At 43.8% G+C, this 18,740-nt stretch overlaps 1 protein-coding gene across 1 annotated transcript; it reads left to right on the forward strand.

The window, feature by feature from the left end:
• Positions 1–25: 25 nt before the first annotated feature.
• dos (daughter of sevenless) lies at positions 26–16,192 on the forward strand. Its single transcript, XM_084601465.1, has 7 exons — positions 26–283; positions 1,771–1,899; positions 4,031–4,190; positions 5,680–7,041; positions 11,959–12,031; positions 13,640–13,730; positions 14,508–16,192. The coding sequence occupies exons 1-7, from the start codon at positions 221–223 to the stop codon at positions 14,742–14,744; spliced, it is 2,115 nt and encodes a 704-aa protein (XP_084457591.1). The 5' UTR covers positions 26–220; the 3' UTR covers positions 14,745–16,192.
• The last annotated feature ends 2,548 nt before the right edge of the window (positions 16,193–18,740 follow it).

Genomic DNA, 18,740 nt, shown 5'->3' on the forward strand with positions numbered 1-18,740 from the left:
GGCCGAGGGGGCGAGGCGGGTGAGGACCGACGGACGGACGGATAGGCCATGAGTTGCATCTAGCATTTTCGACACCCTGATTCGCGTGCAGAAACGTGTGACAGTGCTTGAAGAATGATTGTTATGTTAAGATCGATTTCTTGTACTCACCTGCTTCATATAAATCATCGCACTTAGGAAGCTCAAGAGGAACCAGAGTCGTCGCAGCCAGGACGGTGCCATGGAGGTTGTCTATGAAGGGTGGCTTGTGAAATCGCCGCCGGAGCGAAGGATTCGACGCGCAGTAAGCTTTTTACAATCTCATGATCTGTTTTTTCACCATGTTGTCGCTTTCCTTTTCTTTTCAGTTTTGTACGTTATATTGTTGTTATGCGACTGGCAAGCTCGTAGACGCGTGTCCCAGAACGTAGAGAGAGAGCGGATTACTTGACGTTGCACGAAATGCAACAGGTTTGAGTGAGGCTGCTCTATATCCTTTGCGTGCTAGTCAGTTTTTTGCTGTTGACGCCTTGTATTGTTTGAAGGCTACCTCGTTTACCCTGAGGTCACCACCGCGCATACCTCTACATCTGTGATTCATCGCTGTAGTGAGTACGCACGCGGAGTTCGTGTTTGCGTTGTGGCGGACATGTCAGCTGTTCGACATGTTGTGGAAACAAGCTGACCTTGCGTCGTTCATTAGACACTCACAACCTCTGTCAGCTAGGTGCCCTCAGAAAAAAAAAATAAAGATACGTCGAACAAAAATACGTTTTTTATGGTGACTGCCGCAACCAATTAGCTGCGCGTGTCTGCCGTTTTTTTGTTTGACGAACGTGTTGTAGTACTTTACACTCGAGTGTTTTCCCACTGCACAGTGTGTCGCGATCAGAATTTTCTTTCGACTGCACGGCATGTCGCTGTCAGGACTTGCTGTCGACTGGTGCCGTGCACGAGATACGAAATGTTTGAGAAAACCCGTGACAGAAAGCAGCAGCCGTGATTTAATAGGGAGGATGTGAGCGGATTCGTCTTTAGGAAACCTCCTTCGCGGAAACGTCGAGAAGGGGCCACGCAGAAAACGGAACAATAAGTGCTTCTCTGATAAGGCAGTATCAAGGCGGAACCATATAGTGGTCTCCTGACGACGGACCGGGAGCGCAACGCCCGGTTTGCTGCCGTCCGGGCGGGCGGCTGATAATGCCCTTAAAGGAAGCATTTTACTGGCACTCCCACTTGTACGCAATAGAACAGTCGTTTAACATTTCCTTGCATCTTTTAATAGCCTTTTACTATGTATTAATGATATTTAAAAAATAAATATAAATACGCTTTTTGGTGGCAGGCTATTGCCGACTGGCTCAAATGCATCACGTTAGGTCCCCTTTTCTTCGAGGAAAATTTGTTGTCAGGTTTCATTCTTTCTGAAGCAACAGATGCAGTGAAGGTTATATGTGCAAGATGAATTTGGCTGAGGCAGGTAGGTGCACTGAATATTTTTGGCACAGTTAACTAATAAGTTTTCTTCTTTCTTATTAGCAAAACTAAAGTACTACATATTCTTTGTGGAAAGTATGGTTACACAAAGTGCACATCTTTAAAATTAGCTAGTTCTTGCTCACTGTGGATGTTTTCGTTGGAAGTTGGCTGCTGTCATGTAGTATGTTTGATGCTAGCAAGAACGCTTGGAAAAAGGGAGAGATGCTGCCAGGTTGATTGAGCCCTTCTTTAAGAAATTGGTGTTTGGCTTATTTCTAACATGTGGCATCCGTTCACAACTTTGACCTGCAGAAATGGAGAAGACGCTGGTTTGTTCTGCGACCATCGGGTCAAGTTCCCCAGCAGTATGTCTTGGAGTACTATACAGACCAGTCATACCGCAAGCTAAAGGGTACCATAGATCTGGACCAATGTGATCAGGTAGGCGAACCTGTCTTAATTATTTGTTGCAATCCAAGCTGAGCGCAGCAATTTTCAGGTGCACTCATTACCTACTTTTTAATTCATCAAAGCTGACTCATTTTCTTTTACTGCATGTCTTTTAGCGCTGCTGCGATAGAGGTGATTCAGTGCTGCATTTTCTGTTCCGAGATGAAAAGGTGCAACGTTTTCTTTCTTTCTACTCTCAAAGTGTGCACGTATTCAATGGCATCTGCTGAACTTTTTGCATAAGTAGTCACCCGTTGCTTATAGTCACTGTACAGTGCGAGAGCATGGGTATCGTCATATTTAATATTGACAATTCTGCAATCGCTGGCCTTGCGGCATTATGGTTTCAACGGCTGCTACAGTGGCAGGGGGCAATTCACGGTCGCACTTTTTTTGAGGAGCTAGGTGGCACAAAAACATCTTGCGAATGCTCCCAGTATGTGTTGGTGCTATAAAATGTTTGATAGAACTGCCTCTTGCTTACTCATTTTGTTCTGACTACCTGCTTAGTCTAGAATGTGTCAACAAACCAGTCAGTCGTCTGTACATTCTTTTTTTTTTAATCAATTTCCTGTCTAGTGCTCTTTGTAAACCACATAATTTGTTGTCAATCTGCATAGGTTATCAGTGGGGTGTCGCCTAAAAGCTTGCTTGTCAGTGCGCAGTGTTCTTGCTGAAAAGATGAATATGTGTGCAGATGTATTTTGAATGTTCACCACTCAGCACTGTGTACAGTATCTTCATCTGAATGGGCATGTGCACGATGCCTCATCCAGTGACCAGTTACTCTATTTTCTGTTCACGTTCTGGCTTCAAAGGAAGATTATATGCACTTGGCTCTAAGGTAATGTTGTATGCTTAGTTGCGTTCGGTCGAGCTCTGGTGAAAGTAGGACAAGAAACTGCATCAGAGTTCATCATCCACAGACATAGCCAGCCAGAATAAGCTACAAAATCTTATAGTAACAAGATCCTCTTGTGCTAAATTTCACCATCGTCCTATGCATCAGCTCTGTGGAAGCATATCAATTATTCAGTGTATTGGAACAGTGTTTGTCTAAAGTGAGCAGGGTTAGAGGCAATGATCCTTTTTTCTCATCACAGAATATGTTTCAAATTTACCTTCTTTAATAGCCACAACCAAAAAGGCACTATTCATAGTCTAGACTACACATATCAGACAAAAATTTTCATTTCATTTAACTGGGACCAAAATAACTGATGTGGTGTCTCAGTCCCATTGAGACAGCTCACGTTAATAAGGGTACTGCTGGCCTCTCTTTTATTTTAGTGTTGTACAAACTTTGTCTTTTTGAGGGCTGATTTATGGGTCAGGTTTGGGGCCTTTGGGGATGGAGTGGTCAAAATTTGTTGAGGTAGAGGGTGGAGTGGTGGCAAGATGGGCATACAACCCGATATGATGCCAGGGGGCTGTGTTGCACTCTCCCTGCTAAGTGTAGCAGTAATGATTTGAGCTAAACGTGGCTGGCGATATATACCGAAACTCAGCTTCTCACAATAAGACTGCACAAATCTCTTTGAATTCAGGAAAAGGAAATGTCATACTTTTCCCTCAGAATCATTCATTATCTTCAGTTCAGTTCAGTTCAGTCGTTCAGTCGTGTCCGACTCTTCAATAGCCAGCAAAGCCAGTCTTCCTTTCACTGCCATGACCTGACCGACAAAATAAGTCAGTGCGTAATGTGTGTCTGTTTGCAGTTGTTGGGAGCTCCAGTAAAACATTATTGAGCACCACCAAGTATAGACCTTAACTATATTTGTAATGACTGAAAAACTTCAGCTTTCTTTCTTTTCAGTGCATTTTTTTTTTTCCTCAACATTTGTTGTCTTTTGATTACTTGTAGAGGTTGCAAGGCTTGTGAATGTCACCATCTTATAAATTTGCTTCCGTCAACTTCTGCCTCCCACTTTGTGCCAACTTCTGAGAACAGCATGTTTTTTCTCCACTCAAAGGAATGCTATTCCAAGAGAGGGGATGTCAGTAGCTGTGTTTACTGAAGTTGGCCCCTCCACTCTCTCCCCTAATAGAATGAAACCATCGAAGACATTTCAGTATCTGGAATGACTGTAACTGAAACGCACTTATTGTGTTTGGCTTTCAGGTTGATGCTGAACTGGAGGTAGTGACAAAATCCAAATACATGTTTGACATCAAGACAGCAAAGCGGACATACTACTTAGTGGCCGACTCAGAAGCAGTCATGAACAAGTGGGTGGATTGCATCTGCAAGGTGTGCGGCCTGCGCATGCGGGTAGAAACTGGTGAGACAGCCCATTCATTTCATTACACTCCTCCTCGCTACCTTTTTCATAAGTACAAATTAAGTGCATGACATGGGGCCAATTGTTTTTGTTTTTTTCCAGCTTCATTTTAACCAGTTAATATTGCTCACAGTATCTATCCAGCAGCTTTCTCAGTTCTGCTGAATCCATTTCTTTTCTTGGGGACTGAACGTCATCCCTAGTTTCACTCTTTACGTCTATTCTGTGCTGTAAAAGTTACTAGGAGAATTTTTTTGGTGCATAGTTAAAGAGGTTATGAAATAATATTTACTGAGGTTAGGAAAAACCTATGAGTATTCTGTATTTCATTACTTGTCTCCACACCACAAAATAATTTTCAGCTGGCTTTAAAATCAAAGAAATGAATGTCTAAAAGCAAAGCTACTCAGTTCATACTTCCCAAAATTCCAGGGAAAAAAAAAGAAAAAAGATTGCAGTCAATTTAGGCAAGTTGGCCAAAGCTCATTACGTTTCATTTCATACGATGTGAAGCTAGGGTTTCAAGATCAGGCTTCAAGCAAATATCGTCAAAATCAGTGGTGTGGGCCTTAAAGATCAGGCTTCAAGCAAATATCGTCAAAATCAGTGGTGCGGACCTTAGTGATAGTGCACTGTAAAATTTTAAGACCGCTTAATGCACCTCAAGAGGGCAATGTGATAACAATGCATCTGGATCCATTGCACACAGATGTCAGTTGAAGGCGACGACATGCAGCGCACAGGAAGGGAGAGTGGCAGTCAAGCATGTGAAGTGATTGGCTATGACGATAGCTCTGAATTTAGTACTCACTGTCCTGGGCTCAAACCAGCTCCCATTGTTTGTTTGTTTTTTCCTGGGAAGGTCAAAGGATGAGCATAGATGCCTCGTGGTTTTTCGATTTCCCGATTTACGCTGTGTTTTCGCACTGGAGAGGTCATGACTCCAAGCTGCTTCTCCCTGACCCACCCACATCAACTGGACACACCCAAAGAAAATGCTTAACCAGATTTGGAGGGGTGTCTGAGCACACACTCTAAGCACACACGAAGAGGTGTCACACTAATCGTTTTTTAGTAGAAGTTTTTAAAAATTATTTGTGAATTACATGGTGAAGCAAAGCTTTTAAATTTCACACGCACTCGCAAAGGCCACCTCTACAGACTTGTTGCATTAGAACTTGACCATCAAACCATTTCAGGGTCCCTTTAAATTGAAATAAATAAATAAATAAAACCAGCTGGCATTGGTGTTTGCGCACATACCTTTTTCCTTCTATGCCACAAATCATGTTATTAATGGCTTTCTAAAAATAAATGGATGGAAATGCTTTAAACAATCCTCGTCCAGTTTTATCATTTCACTCTTATGTTATTGACCTTGACTGCCTAAGTTTTCTTAAACAAATATTGAAATCTTGATGCACAAGTGTTTTTGCAACTTGCCTCCATCCTGATACTCACTCGCAACTTTAATAATTTTTGCGAACAGAGGTGGCCACAGAAGGAGCGCAGCCTGAGTCACCTCCCGAGCCTCCCAAGCAATCTTTGCCGATCGATGCAAGTCCGATGCCTGCTGAACCCGCGCCAGCACCACTCTCTACTTCCACTGACCATGCAGAGAGCCTTTCAAAGGATGATTCGAATCCATATATTCCCATCAGTGAATGCATTACGGGCAAACCTGTTGGTAACGGGCTTCAGCGATCATGTCCAGAGTCTCAGCTGGTTGACTTCTACGACACTCCTCGCTGCAGCACGGGGCGGACATCTCCAGATCCTGTCATGGATACCATGTGCCGAATGCCTCGACCCCCCGAAAGGCCAGCGCGGGAGCTTAGTGGACCTAGTCTACTTGATTCTACTGTTCCAGCTCCTAAGGTTAACTGGAACACATACCCAAAAGACAGTCCACTATCGTGCATGCCTGCAAGTGGCCATGCCCCTAACTATGACCCTGTGCCTCCTCTGCGACCCACAAGTGGTGGAGAGGATGCTGCCGAGCCAGCAGCTTCTCAGAGCACCACTGTATACAACGGGGACACCCTTGGCAGAGCTGGGCTGACACTGCGCAAGGTCGGCCGAGCAGGCACAGCGGTACCAACAGCCAAGACAGATGCTGCAGACGAAGCTTACGACCGTCCCTCTACTCGTCCCTCTTCTCATAGTACAGGTCACACAGCAGACATCACTGGTGACGAAGTTATACCTCCACGGCCACCTAAGCCAGCCAACATCCGGGTCCGGCCAGTGACCAGTGGATATGATGTACCACCGCCTCCTTCACAGCAACCGCGGATGCCACAGGACTCGTATGATGTGCCGCGATCTGCTGGAGGGATGCGTGATGGCTACAGCATTCCTCCATGCCCACAGCCAGTGTTGCGTCACGAACCTTATGACATTCCTGCAGCAGCTTCTCGGGGTCCGTACGAACTGTATGACCTGCCCCGGTCAGCTGAGATGGTTTCGAAAGCTGGAGTCAGTGGCCTCCCTTTGCCGCCACGTGCGTCACTAGATGAGACGTATGACTTTCCAAAGTCCACCCTGAGTCCCAACGGCCTGAATGTGTCTATTCCAGCTCCAACTGGCTCGGGGTCACGAAAACATGCATACTGCAATGCTCCAGTAGGGATGTTCAACAGCCGTGAGAACGTGTTCAACTATGAGTACAGACCATCGTTCTCGGAGTTTGCGGCTAAAGATGATATAGACTCACAGCAGGCTCCCACCAGCGGCGCATATGCGAATGTATCTTCTTCTAGTCCCGGTACCCCCAGCCTTGCTGCCGTGCCACCTGCCATCAACCGCGGCCTCAAGCCACGAAAAGCTTCCACTGAAGGCACTTCACCAGGTGTGGCCATTTTTGTTGCTTTTCTGCGTCCTTTTGTGCTTGCAAAGCGAATACGAGTATATCAGTACAGTTTCTTCATGCCATTTCACCAAGAGGGCTGCATTTTATTTATTTGTTTAGATACTTCAGCTTCTGTGAAGGGGCTGTGCCAGCTTTGGGGAATTACACTAAAAAAATGCATGTTCCCAAGAATTGAAAAGCAATAATGTACTTTGACACAATGAGTAGTTATTTCCTAACAACCAAAAAGAATGCATTGAGCTGTGTAGCCTGTTTTTATAGCCCTATTTCATCAAGGTTAAAGTTTCTGCTTGAAATGCAAATCTAGAATTGAAATCTAGAATGAAAGATTGAGAGTGATAGATGGGACAAGGTCTTGAGATAGTGTTCTATTCAATAATTGCATGTGGGAAAGGAGGAACAGAATGCTTGTATGTTGAATATGTATTGAGGGCTAGCACTGACTTTGGAGAGTGTATGTTTTTTGTTCTTAATGAATTGTTAATTCACTGTTCTTTCTGGGGTTCGTATTCAGCTTTTGCTATTCAGAATCTGTGCAGTAATACTTTCTTCTCTTTTTTTTTTCTTTATTATTATTAGTACTTTCTTTTTGTGGAGAAGTGATTACAATCACATGCAATGCAGTAGACTTGAGCCACCCGAACATTATTCTGGCATCCTTATCTCCTGGTTTCTTCTGTAGAGCTGTCTTGCTTGTTACTCCAGCCTACTGAATTAGTGAACAAACATTTGGTTACCAGAAAAACTTCCTTTTTTGTAAAACTGTGTGCACCATTCTATACAAGGGTGTAAAATGACTACCAAGTTCCTTTTTGTTTTTTAACTTGAAAAACTTGCATGCTTCATTGTGAGAAAAGCTGGTTGCATCATCGTTTCTGCTCGTGAAGTGCTAATAAAAATTCCAGACATGGCAAGAAAAATGGGCTGACATCATTTATCGTCATATGGTGCACACAGCAAGCTGATCATCTACGATGCATCACTTGGATGCATCCAGACCCATCCGCAAACAGTGCCATCACTACTTCAAACAATCCTGTACATGTAGTTTTTCTATACAGAACGTTTCAGGCAAGACTTTAATTTTTAAATATAGTGAACTCAAAATAAGAAAATATATACATATATTTGAAAGAACAAACTTTTTGCTGCAGCGGACACAATATCCTGCAAAACTACTATAATTATACAGCTATTAACTAAACCCCGCTAAACTTTTTAATTATTACAGTTAGTGCTGAGTCCCAAAGGAGAGTTAGAAGCCGTTACCAAGAGAATGCCATATCAGTTTTAAAAAAAAAACTAATTTTCTAAACCCTGCTGCGGGAGGAAATCTGCCATTTTTTTTTTTATGAAACCGATGTTGAACGCAAGAGATGTAACTGAACATTGAAATTGAGCGCAATAGTTACTGCAGTTAAAAAGCTTATTAGTGAGTTTTAGTTTACCCTTTCCGTCCAGCACAAAATGAGGAAAATTGTTCCAAATATACCGGAAATTTTTTTTTGGCTAATTTCATGAAGCTTTATTTTCAGAGTAAAACGGCACCATTCTTTCGATGCAGTAGGGATTCTTTATTGCACAAATTCCATTTTAAAAAAATGTTTAAAGAAGGCTTCACTGCAAGACACCGGTATTCTGCGAAAAAGCATCTTGCAGATCATCAAAGCATCAAAAAACATTTCAAACCACGCCACTATATCTTCAACGTCAGGTGGAACTGCAGCTATTCCAGGCATTTGAGAGAATGGGAAACGCGGAGATGCAGCAGGCGGATTTGATAAATCTATGGGGCACCACTCACGGGCAGCTGGGAGATTTTCCAGTCCATCCACAGAATCTTCATCGTCAGAGTCCTCAAATGACAACACGCCACTTTCCATATCCGAGTACAACTCTGCAGAACTGTCATCATCTGATGAGGAGTCGTCACAATACTTTCTTTTGCGCGAGCTTTCACTCATGTGCGGCACAGAGGCAGCCATTTATCGCGCGCTGCTGTTAGAGGCGGGAATATGACGAAAGGAAATACACAAATAGAAAAGTGTGGACAAGTATGGCTATCTAGTGTCACAAACCGCAACTAGATGCAATAGAACGAGCATAGTCATCATTGGTTCGCTGTATAAGCAAATTTTGCGCATGACGACTACAGTCGTTATTAGGTATATAGGTACAGAATCTAATGAAAAGTATACTCGTCAGCGGGAGGGAAAGGGTTAACTCGCTGTATAACTGGAGTAGTTTTGCGGCATATTGTGTCCACTACAGCAGAGTGTTTGTTCCTTCAAATGTATACTTATTATTTTGAGCCCACTATTTTTTAAAATTACCTGAAGTCTTCCGTGAAACACTGTTTTATAGTCGCATCTGGCCGACCTTCATGTGCCAGTTTTCCCAACATTCGTGTTAAAATTGTGACTCAATCATTTGTCATACAGAGTTCTGGGTGGTATCATAAGATACCTCATTGCGTATGGTAGCATAAATGTGCTGGTCAAGTTAAAGGCTAGCTTGTGATGTGCACTCGAACAGACAACATAAGTACCTCCAATCATGTGTTTTTAATGCAAGGCAAATTTTGCTCCCAGACGCCATGTGGAGCATGGCAGTCTACATGGAATATGCGAACACACGCACCAGATACAATACTGGCAGAAAGAACTTTAATCCCTGCTGAAAATCTCACTTGAAAACATTTCACCCGTGGAAAAATGATTCGTTTGCATTCATGCACGTAAGCAGTCTAGTGTCTGGCGAATTTTTTTGTTAAGGGCGCTAAATTATATTGCCTATTTATTTGTTTGCATGGTTAACATGTGCAAAAATATCAAAGCTAAGAGGGACAAATTGGGAAGAATAAGCTCCACTGGATCATAATTTAGACAGAAAATACACGCACGCACGCACGCGCACACGCACGCACGCACACACACCCACACACCTAAGCTTGTGTTTGGCGCATGATAGCCGCAGTTGCTTATGCTCATATATCTAACACACATACACACATTCAGAAATGTGGAGAAATATCTCAGGACTTAAAATTTATTTGGTTCTTTTTCAGTGACTGTGAAATAGCTCATTCCACAGTGTAATGGAGCTGGGTAGAAAAGATTTGTTACACGAGTTTATGGAGCGATGTATGTGCTGCGAACTGGAAGAGTTAAAAAGCCGGCGTATGATGCAAAGCAGTGGGTACAAGGCATTTTCTTAGCTGTGGAAAGGCATAATACAATTTATACAATTTGTGGAATAAACACAGCTGTGAAATTTTACGCCATCGAGGGATGCCTTGATATGAGTTAACTGAGTCATCTGTCGTACTGCGATAGGATAAAAGTATTCCAGGTCACCGAGGCATATTCGAGTTTGGAATGGATGAATGTTACGTAGGTGAGTTAATGGATAGAATGAGTTGAGAAAGCGAGGGATAGTCTCATAAATCAAAGTTGCACCTGTGCAAAGTTTTCCAGTGGGCTCAGACCGGGTACCGGGCTCAGATTCCAAGATACCAATTACCAAGATGCCCTATATTCCAAACCAAATCTTTTAAGGAGCTAATTACATGGGGACGGTGATTTGTTGCCAAAAAGCAGCAGAGGCCACATAATCGAACACAATATTTGGCGCCCGTTTCGCGTCACCATTGCCGTTGTCCTTCGTAAGCAGCTCCGCAGCCAGGGCAGCGCGCACTCCTGCCACCACCGTTCGCCGCTGCGTGTACCCCACCCCCCACTTCCTGCGTGATGGTGACGATGTTCTCCGGTTGCCAAAGCACCGGCTCGGCATCAGCGGATCATAGTGCGTGCATCCCAAGCCGAAACGTAGAGCCACATTATCTTGACTCGCTGGCGACGTCAGCAGCATCAGTCAGTTGCTGCTATCTCCTTGCCCCGCAACGTTCCTATAGGCCCACGCACTGCTTCCTGCAACCTCTCGATAACTTAATTGCTCTTTTTGCTCCTCCTCCATTGCCACCCTTGTGCGGTGGAAATCAGAGCGCTGGATCGGTGGCGGCGGATCTCGAGATGTGCACTGTCTGAGCCGAAATGCATGCCTCAATCTACCGAAAAGCTGGAACAGCTGATGAGCTGCGCTAAAATTTCGCATTAGGAAGTAATGCAAAAGTCAGCAATTTTTTGCTCATACTGTTTTCACAGTTCTTTACTATTGTAATAATCCACTCTCTTGGTTGGTTGTCTAGGTACACTAGCATTGACTGCTCATGCTTGATGCTGTAATGTTTTGAACCATTTGTTTTAGAGCGCCAGGAGATAAACATCTAAGCTGTTGGCAGCACTTTCTAAATTGTGTCAAGCAAATTCTTTAATGTTATAAGCTTTGCTGCCTGCATGTTTTCTTCTTTTTACCGGATACATTCCTATACCAAATGTTGTCAAGGTGTGCTGAACGAATACTATAATTCTTGTATTTAGTTCTCTGGGACTCTTTTTGAATATGAGTAATGACCAGATGATCGTAAGGCCTGACTTGTGCAGCCTGTCACAAAGGTTCCAAGTCTGATGCACCTGCGATTGAGATGGGTGTCAGGTTGGTTGCTGTTTTGTAGCAAAAAAATTATCCTATGGCTCTTAAGCCCACATTTGTAAATAATGCATCCTTCTTGCTAAGAAAAGCTCATAGCCCTACTTCAGCTTGACCTAACGAGCTCTTGTGAGAAATAGTATGTCAAAAGTAGTTTTTAACATTTTTCTGTGAGTTTATCAAGAGATTTCAGGTGCTGTGGCTATAAAATTTTCAATTGCTCGTATTTGTGTGCAGTTTTCCCCTTTTCGCTGTGATTATTTGGCCTTATGATGGTCTTCAAGGCCTCAGCTCGTGGGGTAACAAAAGCTTTCTAGTTTGACACTGTAAACTGCCTTGTTTTTCCAGCTGGCCATGTGTTTCCCTTGGCTCCTCCTCCAGTGAACAGAAGCCACAACCACCCAGCGTCAACAAGGACAAGGTACTACAGATAACTGCTGTTTGTTTGATTACATCATTCTATTATATTTCTCCTGCAAGCAGTTCAGAAGCGGTCATTTTGTTGCCATGCCCATGGCTTCCAGTGTGCTTCCTGGCTGTTGCGAATATTGGTAATAAGAATGTCACAGCATCTTGCAGACACTCACACAAAAAAAATGTTGTATCATCTGAAATTTTTGTCACCCATAATAGCCCCGCCCCGCTGCAATGGCGCAGTGGTTAGGGCACTCGGCTGCTGAGCCTGGGGACGCAGGCTCATTCTCAGCCACTGTGGCCGCATTTTAATGGAAGCAAAATGACAGAGCCCTCTGCTACGACATCCTTTGTAGCTGGCTCACGTCATTTTTATGAAATTGAACTTTGTTATCCTTACCATCATACAAAATAAACAAATTCGTGTGCAGAAGCCTGAGAAATGCATTCATGCAGTCTGCTTAGGGGTGATAGAATTTGTCTCTGCACAGCCACTGCTCTCAATGCGCACTGTTTGAGTGGCGATCACAGTGTCAGCAGTGTGCAGGCGGCAGCACTTGGTGCTTGAGGATGAGGTTGCTGTCTACATGTTCGTATCATTCTTAGCGGTGTTGAAGAGTGTTCAGAACGTGAAAAATACTGGAATTTCACAAATCCTCATGCTCACGTGGTAATGCATCAAGGGCAGAAAAATTGAAGTAGCTGTAGTTGAATACAGCTTTAAAAAAAATCTGTTGGGAGCAGTTGGCCATGATCTGCAGCTACCTATGTTATTCTGGTGAACAATCATAATTTTAATCAAAATAAGTTTTTAGTTAACTCCTCTGTCAAAGAAGATAGAAGCATCTCCAAGGTGGTCTAATTTAATCTGGAGTCCAGTATGGTACCTTTTATTGCCCATGTGACACTTGGAGTTGGCGAACCCCATATTGTTACGGACGAGGAAGAAGCGGGCAGTGGCGTAGGCGCACTCGTGCTAGACCCACCGTGATTCATTAAAAATCATTTCACGGTCATCAGACATCTTTTCTCTGTCCCATTAATCAGCTTGCTACCCCGTAACAATATTTTGTTGCGATTTAACAATTTGTTTAGGGAAAAAAAGAAAAGGCAACACCTGTATGTGTCGATAGTGTGTGGTGACATGCCATGTGATGGCTTCGCATGATGAACCTGAAGGCCTTCAAACCTCTGCTGCTGATTGCATCATTCGGGTTCTGGGCTTTCCTTATAATCTAGCTGTTTTGCTAGTGGGGTTCATTTTTCTTTCACAGTTTTAGCGAAAAGTTGCTGACATTCATTTCTTTGGAGCAGTGGTTGCTCATCGTTTAGTGACAGCTTGGTAGAAATAGTGTTGAGGCCATGTATCGTTTATATGCAAAGGTGAGAGAGAGGACATATCTTGTGAGTCTCTGCATCGCAGAACGTAGTCTGGCACCACTCTGCTGTGTTCCTGAGAAATGCAGTGTATTACCAGAATTTTCATCAGTACTATTGTCATACTTTCATGCTGTTAAGCCTCGAAAATGGGGCTCTGGCATAACGATAAGGCGATGGCAACAGATCAGCATTGCAGATCAGTTGGCTTAAGACTGCTTTTCTGTTTTATGTACAGGCAGAGAAGCAAAGGGGATCTGTTGGCACCTGATGAAGACAGCTGGTCGAATGCAAGTGGCAGCCGACGAAACTCCACAAATGATGACTTGGTACGCTTTTGCAGCACCCTTTGTTCCATGCAGACAATTGTGCAATAGAGATGAGCCATAATTTTTGCAAATTTTGAAAGTGGCTGTATATGCCTCGGTGTGCGCCATTTTTTTTCTTTCCGGAAAGCGTAATCAGGCTGTCAATATTGGTAATCATCAGCACTGGAAGTAGATGTTATGTTTTCTGAGCTGTGACGGATGCACATTTTCAGCACTGCTTCTTGCTAAACCTTTCTAATAATAGCAGCCTTTTGCAGAAACTATTCTAATTTTTCTTTGCAAGGAATACTGCCATCAGGAATATTTTGAACGGTTAATAGAGCTTATATGTGTGGTCCGCTTCCTTCTGGTCCCATGTTTTCTGCTATTTTCTAATTCCTAGTCAAGTTTTCTGATTGCTACGTTCTGCTGTATGAGCTTAATGGTTATACAACAGGCTCGTGCACGCACAAAAGTAATTGGCAATGGTGACATTGTGACACCCATTGTGGACTTGGATGAGCTAGGCCTGTTGAGCTAGCAACCTGTCGCTGCTGGCTCCCGACGAGTGCCACTCGCCATGTGCTGCGTGTGCCGTGTGTCACTCTGTGCCTGGTTTGCAGCGAGTAGGGCTCACCCAACACAAATTTCTATTCGACTTACAGATGGTTTTATGGGTACTAAAAGGTGGTTTTGGCTCGAGCCTATTCCCATGAATGCTGAAGTCTCTACTTTTCTTTTTTCTTTTTTTTTTTTTTTAAGTGGTGTCTTACCTTTTCCCACCCTTCTCTTTTGCAGGGCATAAGGCAAGCTGGCACTGGCGCTAAAAAGAAAGGAGAAATCCAGTACCTTGACTTGGATCTTGACTCAGACCCAGGGCCAGCTCAGAGCCCAAGGTCGCCAGAGCAACGCACCGGTGGAACAAGCACTGTTTACCGGACAGTGGACTTTGTCAAGACCAAGGCGTTCAACACGACTCGGCAAGATGTCGAAGAATCTTATCGCAGTCATAAGGATGGTGAACCCTGCAAGTGAACTTGAGGAAAGTCACCACCTCGGAGTGCATTTGTAGCTCAGCTGAGGTATGCTGGAAGTTATACTGAAGCTGTGTTTCAGTTCGCAGTAGCTGACCACACTATAGATGTTGCTAGGAATGGGTGTGCCATAAGAGAACTTAAACCTGTTGGGTCTTTCACTTTTTTGATCAAACCTTGTTGGCATCATCTTTATAATTGGTTGCATATTGCAGAAGTAGCTTCTTCAATTTGTTCATGGAGTACTTGTGCTCCAATGTTCAGGTTGCATTAGATGGCTGTATGACAGCAAGGCATATTTTTAGGCATATTTTCCCCACTCTCCTGACTGTATCCTGCCATATCTGTGACTGCATAGCAATGAATAATCATCCTGGCTGATCACTCTTATTCACATGCATATCAGATCTCGTTCATCGATGCCACATTTATTATTGTCGAGTGGTTTGAAAGCTTCTGTTTGAAAGATACTTGCTCCTGTGTTAGTGACGTTGCCAAGCTACCCTGATATATGGTGCACAGGCAGACAAGATAAATACTTCATTTAGGCTACTTCATTTTAGTTGTTTTTAATGGGAGTCTAGTTTCTATGCTTATGGACACAGCATTTCTGCAAATACTTCAACTTCAAGTAGCGTAAATGTGGCTTGCATATATTTATTTTAAAACTCCCATCTTATTGCATGTTAATGCAATCATTAGAGACAATAGCTGCAAAGCAGCTTGTACATAGTATATATTTGTTGAGACAGTTGTATAGCCATTATTTTAGTGTATTTGGTAAATGGCTTCCAGTTCCACGCATTTTTACCCATTACTGTGCATGAATAGGTGTAATGGTGCATTTATCATAGTTTCAGGGCCAGTTCTATGTGATACTTGTTACGATATTAATATTGAGCTTCATGATATCAGCTATTGAATCAGTGGTACTGGAGTTTAATGTGAATATTAGGATGTGCCTTTGAACACATGGAATATCTCTTGCGATGTTGATGTGGAGATATTTTGCGCCATCATTTTTAAAGTGATGTGGTTGCTTGAACAAATAGCCTAAGCACTTGTTGACAGCACTGACGAAAGTCTTTATACAAGTATCGTTTTTATTAATGCAGAGATTAGCACTCTGCAGAAGCATTTTAATCTTGTCCAAACTGATGTTTGCGACAAATTGATCACATTTTGAACAAATGTTCTCTACTTGTCCAGTCTGCCTTTTAAGGCAGTGTTTATTTGAACACTGTACAAAGATCTCTAACTGCAATAGGATAGACTTGCAGTTGGTGTTTACATGCCAGCTTTGTAAATGTTGCTGTAGCATGTGTGTCCTATTATAGACCCTTTTTATATCAAGTGTACGCCATTGCTTCATGCTTGAAGTTTGTACAAGACTATTTGAAGTGTCCTTCATGTTAAAATAAAGGTTTGGTTTTATTGCAATGCACAGAAGAGAGATTTCTACAGGGAGGGCAGACAAGCAGTGCCCTCAAGTTGCATTGTAAGGCAGTTATTGCTGCTGCCTAGACGGACTTGATACCGACAGTGGAATAGGACAAGGCATTAGAACTCCGATGCATACAAGGAGCCAATATCCCTCTGGTGATATTTCATACTACAAACATGCATTTTGGTATGTATAAAGGAAAAATGGTGTTTCTTACGGAGGCTGATAATGAAAGTGAAGATTTAACTGTAGCTTCACACATTTTATAAAGCTTAGGTATTCCTGAAGCGAAATAGGTCTCACCTTTTTCAAACAAGGAAACATCGACGTGTGCAGTATAAAATTCCTCATTTTGGTCTCCTTGCATGTTATCTAGTGTCTTTGCACTCTCAATCACGACTGTCTCTCGTCACGTGCTGCACCACGCAGCCAGGCCAGGAACATGCGCCGACGACACGGGACAAGTCTATTGACTGCATGATTGATGCACATATATCTACATTACTGGACAGACTGACTGGATGTGTGGTATTTGTTTTGCATGCCCCGGGTAGCCAGATTCAGGTGCTCGCAAACCTTGCATGGCTCATATCGTCAGCGTCCGTCCGGTCACACTATGGGCCTGGTGCGCTGCAGCTTTGGCCGAACATGTGGCGCCGTCTGGGAGGCGCCGCTGTAAAAGGCGGCTGTCTGGATCCGCAACCGGGGGTAGCGCCGACGCTGTGTTCCGATTTCTTTTTGGTTCCCCGTAAGAATAAAAAATAAACAGCGACTAAAACAAGGGCCTGTACTTACTTAGTCATTTCGAATCTCATATCGCACCCATTGCTTTTCGTTTCGGCTGCGCATTTCCCACTTTTTTTTTTTTTTTTGTACAGTACTTGACGCTAGGTTTCTTTCAAGCATGCACGAGCGATCGCTTCTTTGTATCGAGCGCGCAACACGCGAAAAATACACACAAAAAAAAACGGGTCTTTTTTTTTTTTTTTTTTTTACTTCTGGACCCAACTCGAGCTCTAAAAGTTGTTGTAACCAGCGCTGGCAGGTCTTCGGACACAGCCTGTGTTGTAGAGAGCGCGGAGCCTTCCTGCCCAACGGGAGCTTTTTTTTTTTTTTTTTTTTCTAACGACTTCCTAATGATAGTTTCCAGCTGTTCTCGGTGCTCGCTTTTGGGAAGCCTAGCCTGACGTAAAAGACGTAGAAGCACGACATGGAGAGCGAAGTACATTGCAGGAGTGCGCGCTTGCTGACTTCACACACGTTCATGGCTCCCCGCAAAGAGAAAACGTCCTTTTAAACTAACAGCTCGATCTGCTGTTGTGTTTATGGGTGTCATAATAGGTACAAAAAAAAAAACCGTCGAGAGGCAATCGAAAATCAAGTTGTTTCTTTTTTTTTGCGGTTTCCTTGGAAATCATACGAGAGCGATGTGTCGCATCGTTAACAGTGGCACCCGGCCTTGCAGATGCAACTGGCACCCGTCATATTGCGTGGGTTTGCCAACAACTACATAAAAAAAAATGAATTACATATGTGGTGAAAAGACGCCGAAAGGGCCGAATAAAACTTACCTCCAAACTGACTTCGTAGAAGGCGGTTTTCATTTCGTTAGCGCATTTTCTGAAGGCCCTTCTGCACTGTGAAGTTCCCCGCGCACTCCACGCACGTGCTGGCTTCGTAAAGTTTCTGACCGCGCACCAAGCAGTTATTCTTAAATCAAGTCTCAACATTCCCGATCACGCAAAATCCCCCGAACAGCACGCGCTGTGGAGCTTGCTCAGCTATGGCTGTTTTTCCGCGCACTGAACCGTCACCACTTATTTCGACGCATCGAGTAGAAAATAAAAACTACGGTAGAACTGCCGAGCGCCGAAAAAGCACGTGCACGCAAGGCCCGACGCCTTAGGGTACATCTCCATATACAGCCTGCTCGTCCCGTTGATTTTTTTTTTTTTTTTTTAAGAGCCTTTCTATTGACCAACGGAGCCCAGCTCTCGGCTGTCGCTTCTGGGGGGTCTAGCATGCCGCTTCCACATACACTGCCACCGAGGGGAAAAGCCAGTGCTGCGCACTGCACACTGGCTTAGTTTTTGTTTTATTTATGTCTTTACTTTCAAAGTGCCATATTGTTCGGGTTCCGAATTCCTACTTCAAAGGAAAAAAAAAACAACCGTAGAGCCGCCAGCAGAAGCGCTCGCGCGCCGACGATGCGCTGCGCCCAAAGCGCCGGCTGCCGTCTCCCAGACGGCATGAATGGGTAGCGGCTTTCTTCGCTTTGTTTTTGGTTTATTTTTCAACACGCACACATGGTACATGTGTCTGTTATGTACGCGTGTGACAAGAGGCAGGAAATGACCGACAAAAGTTTTCTTCTCACAAGGTTTCTGCCGAGAAGAGTAGACTTCGCGTTCACTCCGCCGCCTCTCTTCGACGAGCAGACATACCACATATGGGTGCGCCGGCGGGAGGTGGCGCTACTTGTTCCGGAGCAGTGGCGCCTCCATACCAGCGCACTAGGCCCATAGCTGTCATTCAAATGTCACGGTAATGTCA

The sequence above is a fragment of the Amblyomma maculatum genome, chromosome 4, assembly GCF_055883805.1.
Source record: "Amblyomma maculatum isolate TAMU_Amacu chromosome 4, ASM5588380v1, whole genome shotgun sequence".
In the NCBI taxonomy this organism is placed as follows: Eukaryota; Metazoa; Arthropoda; class Arachnida; order Ixodida; family Ixodidae; genus Amblyomma; species Amblyomma maculatum.

What these genes read in the sequence shown, in the direction of transcription:
- dos (XM_084601465.1), top strand. Translation starts at nt 221, where the DNA reads ATGGAGGTTGTCTATGAAGGGTGGCTTGTGAAATCGCCGCCGGAGCGA. An exon ending in AGCGAAGGATTCGACGCGCA is followed by an intron (nt 284 to 1,770) that starts GTAAGCTTTTTA and finishes TTTGACCTGCAG; the next exon opens with AAATGGAGAAGACGCTGGTT. An exon ending in ACTCCACAAATGATGACTTG is followed by an intron (nt 13,731 to 14,507) that starts GTACGCTTTTGC and finishes TCTCTTTTGCAG; the next exon opens with GGCATAAGGCAAGCTGGCAC.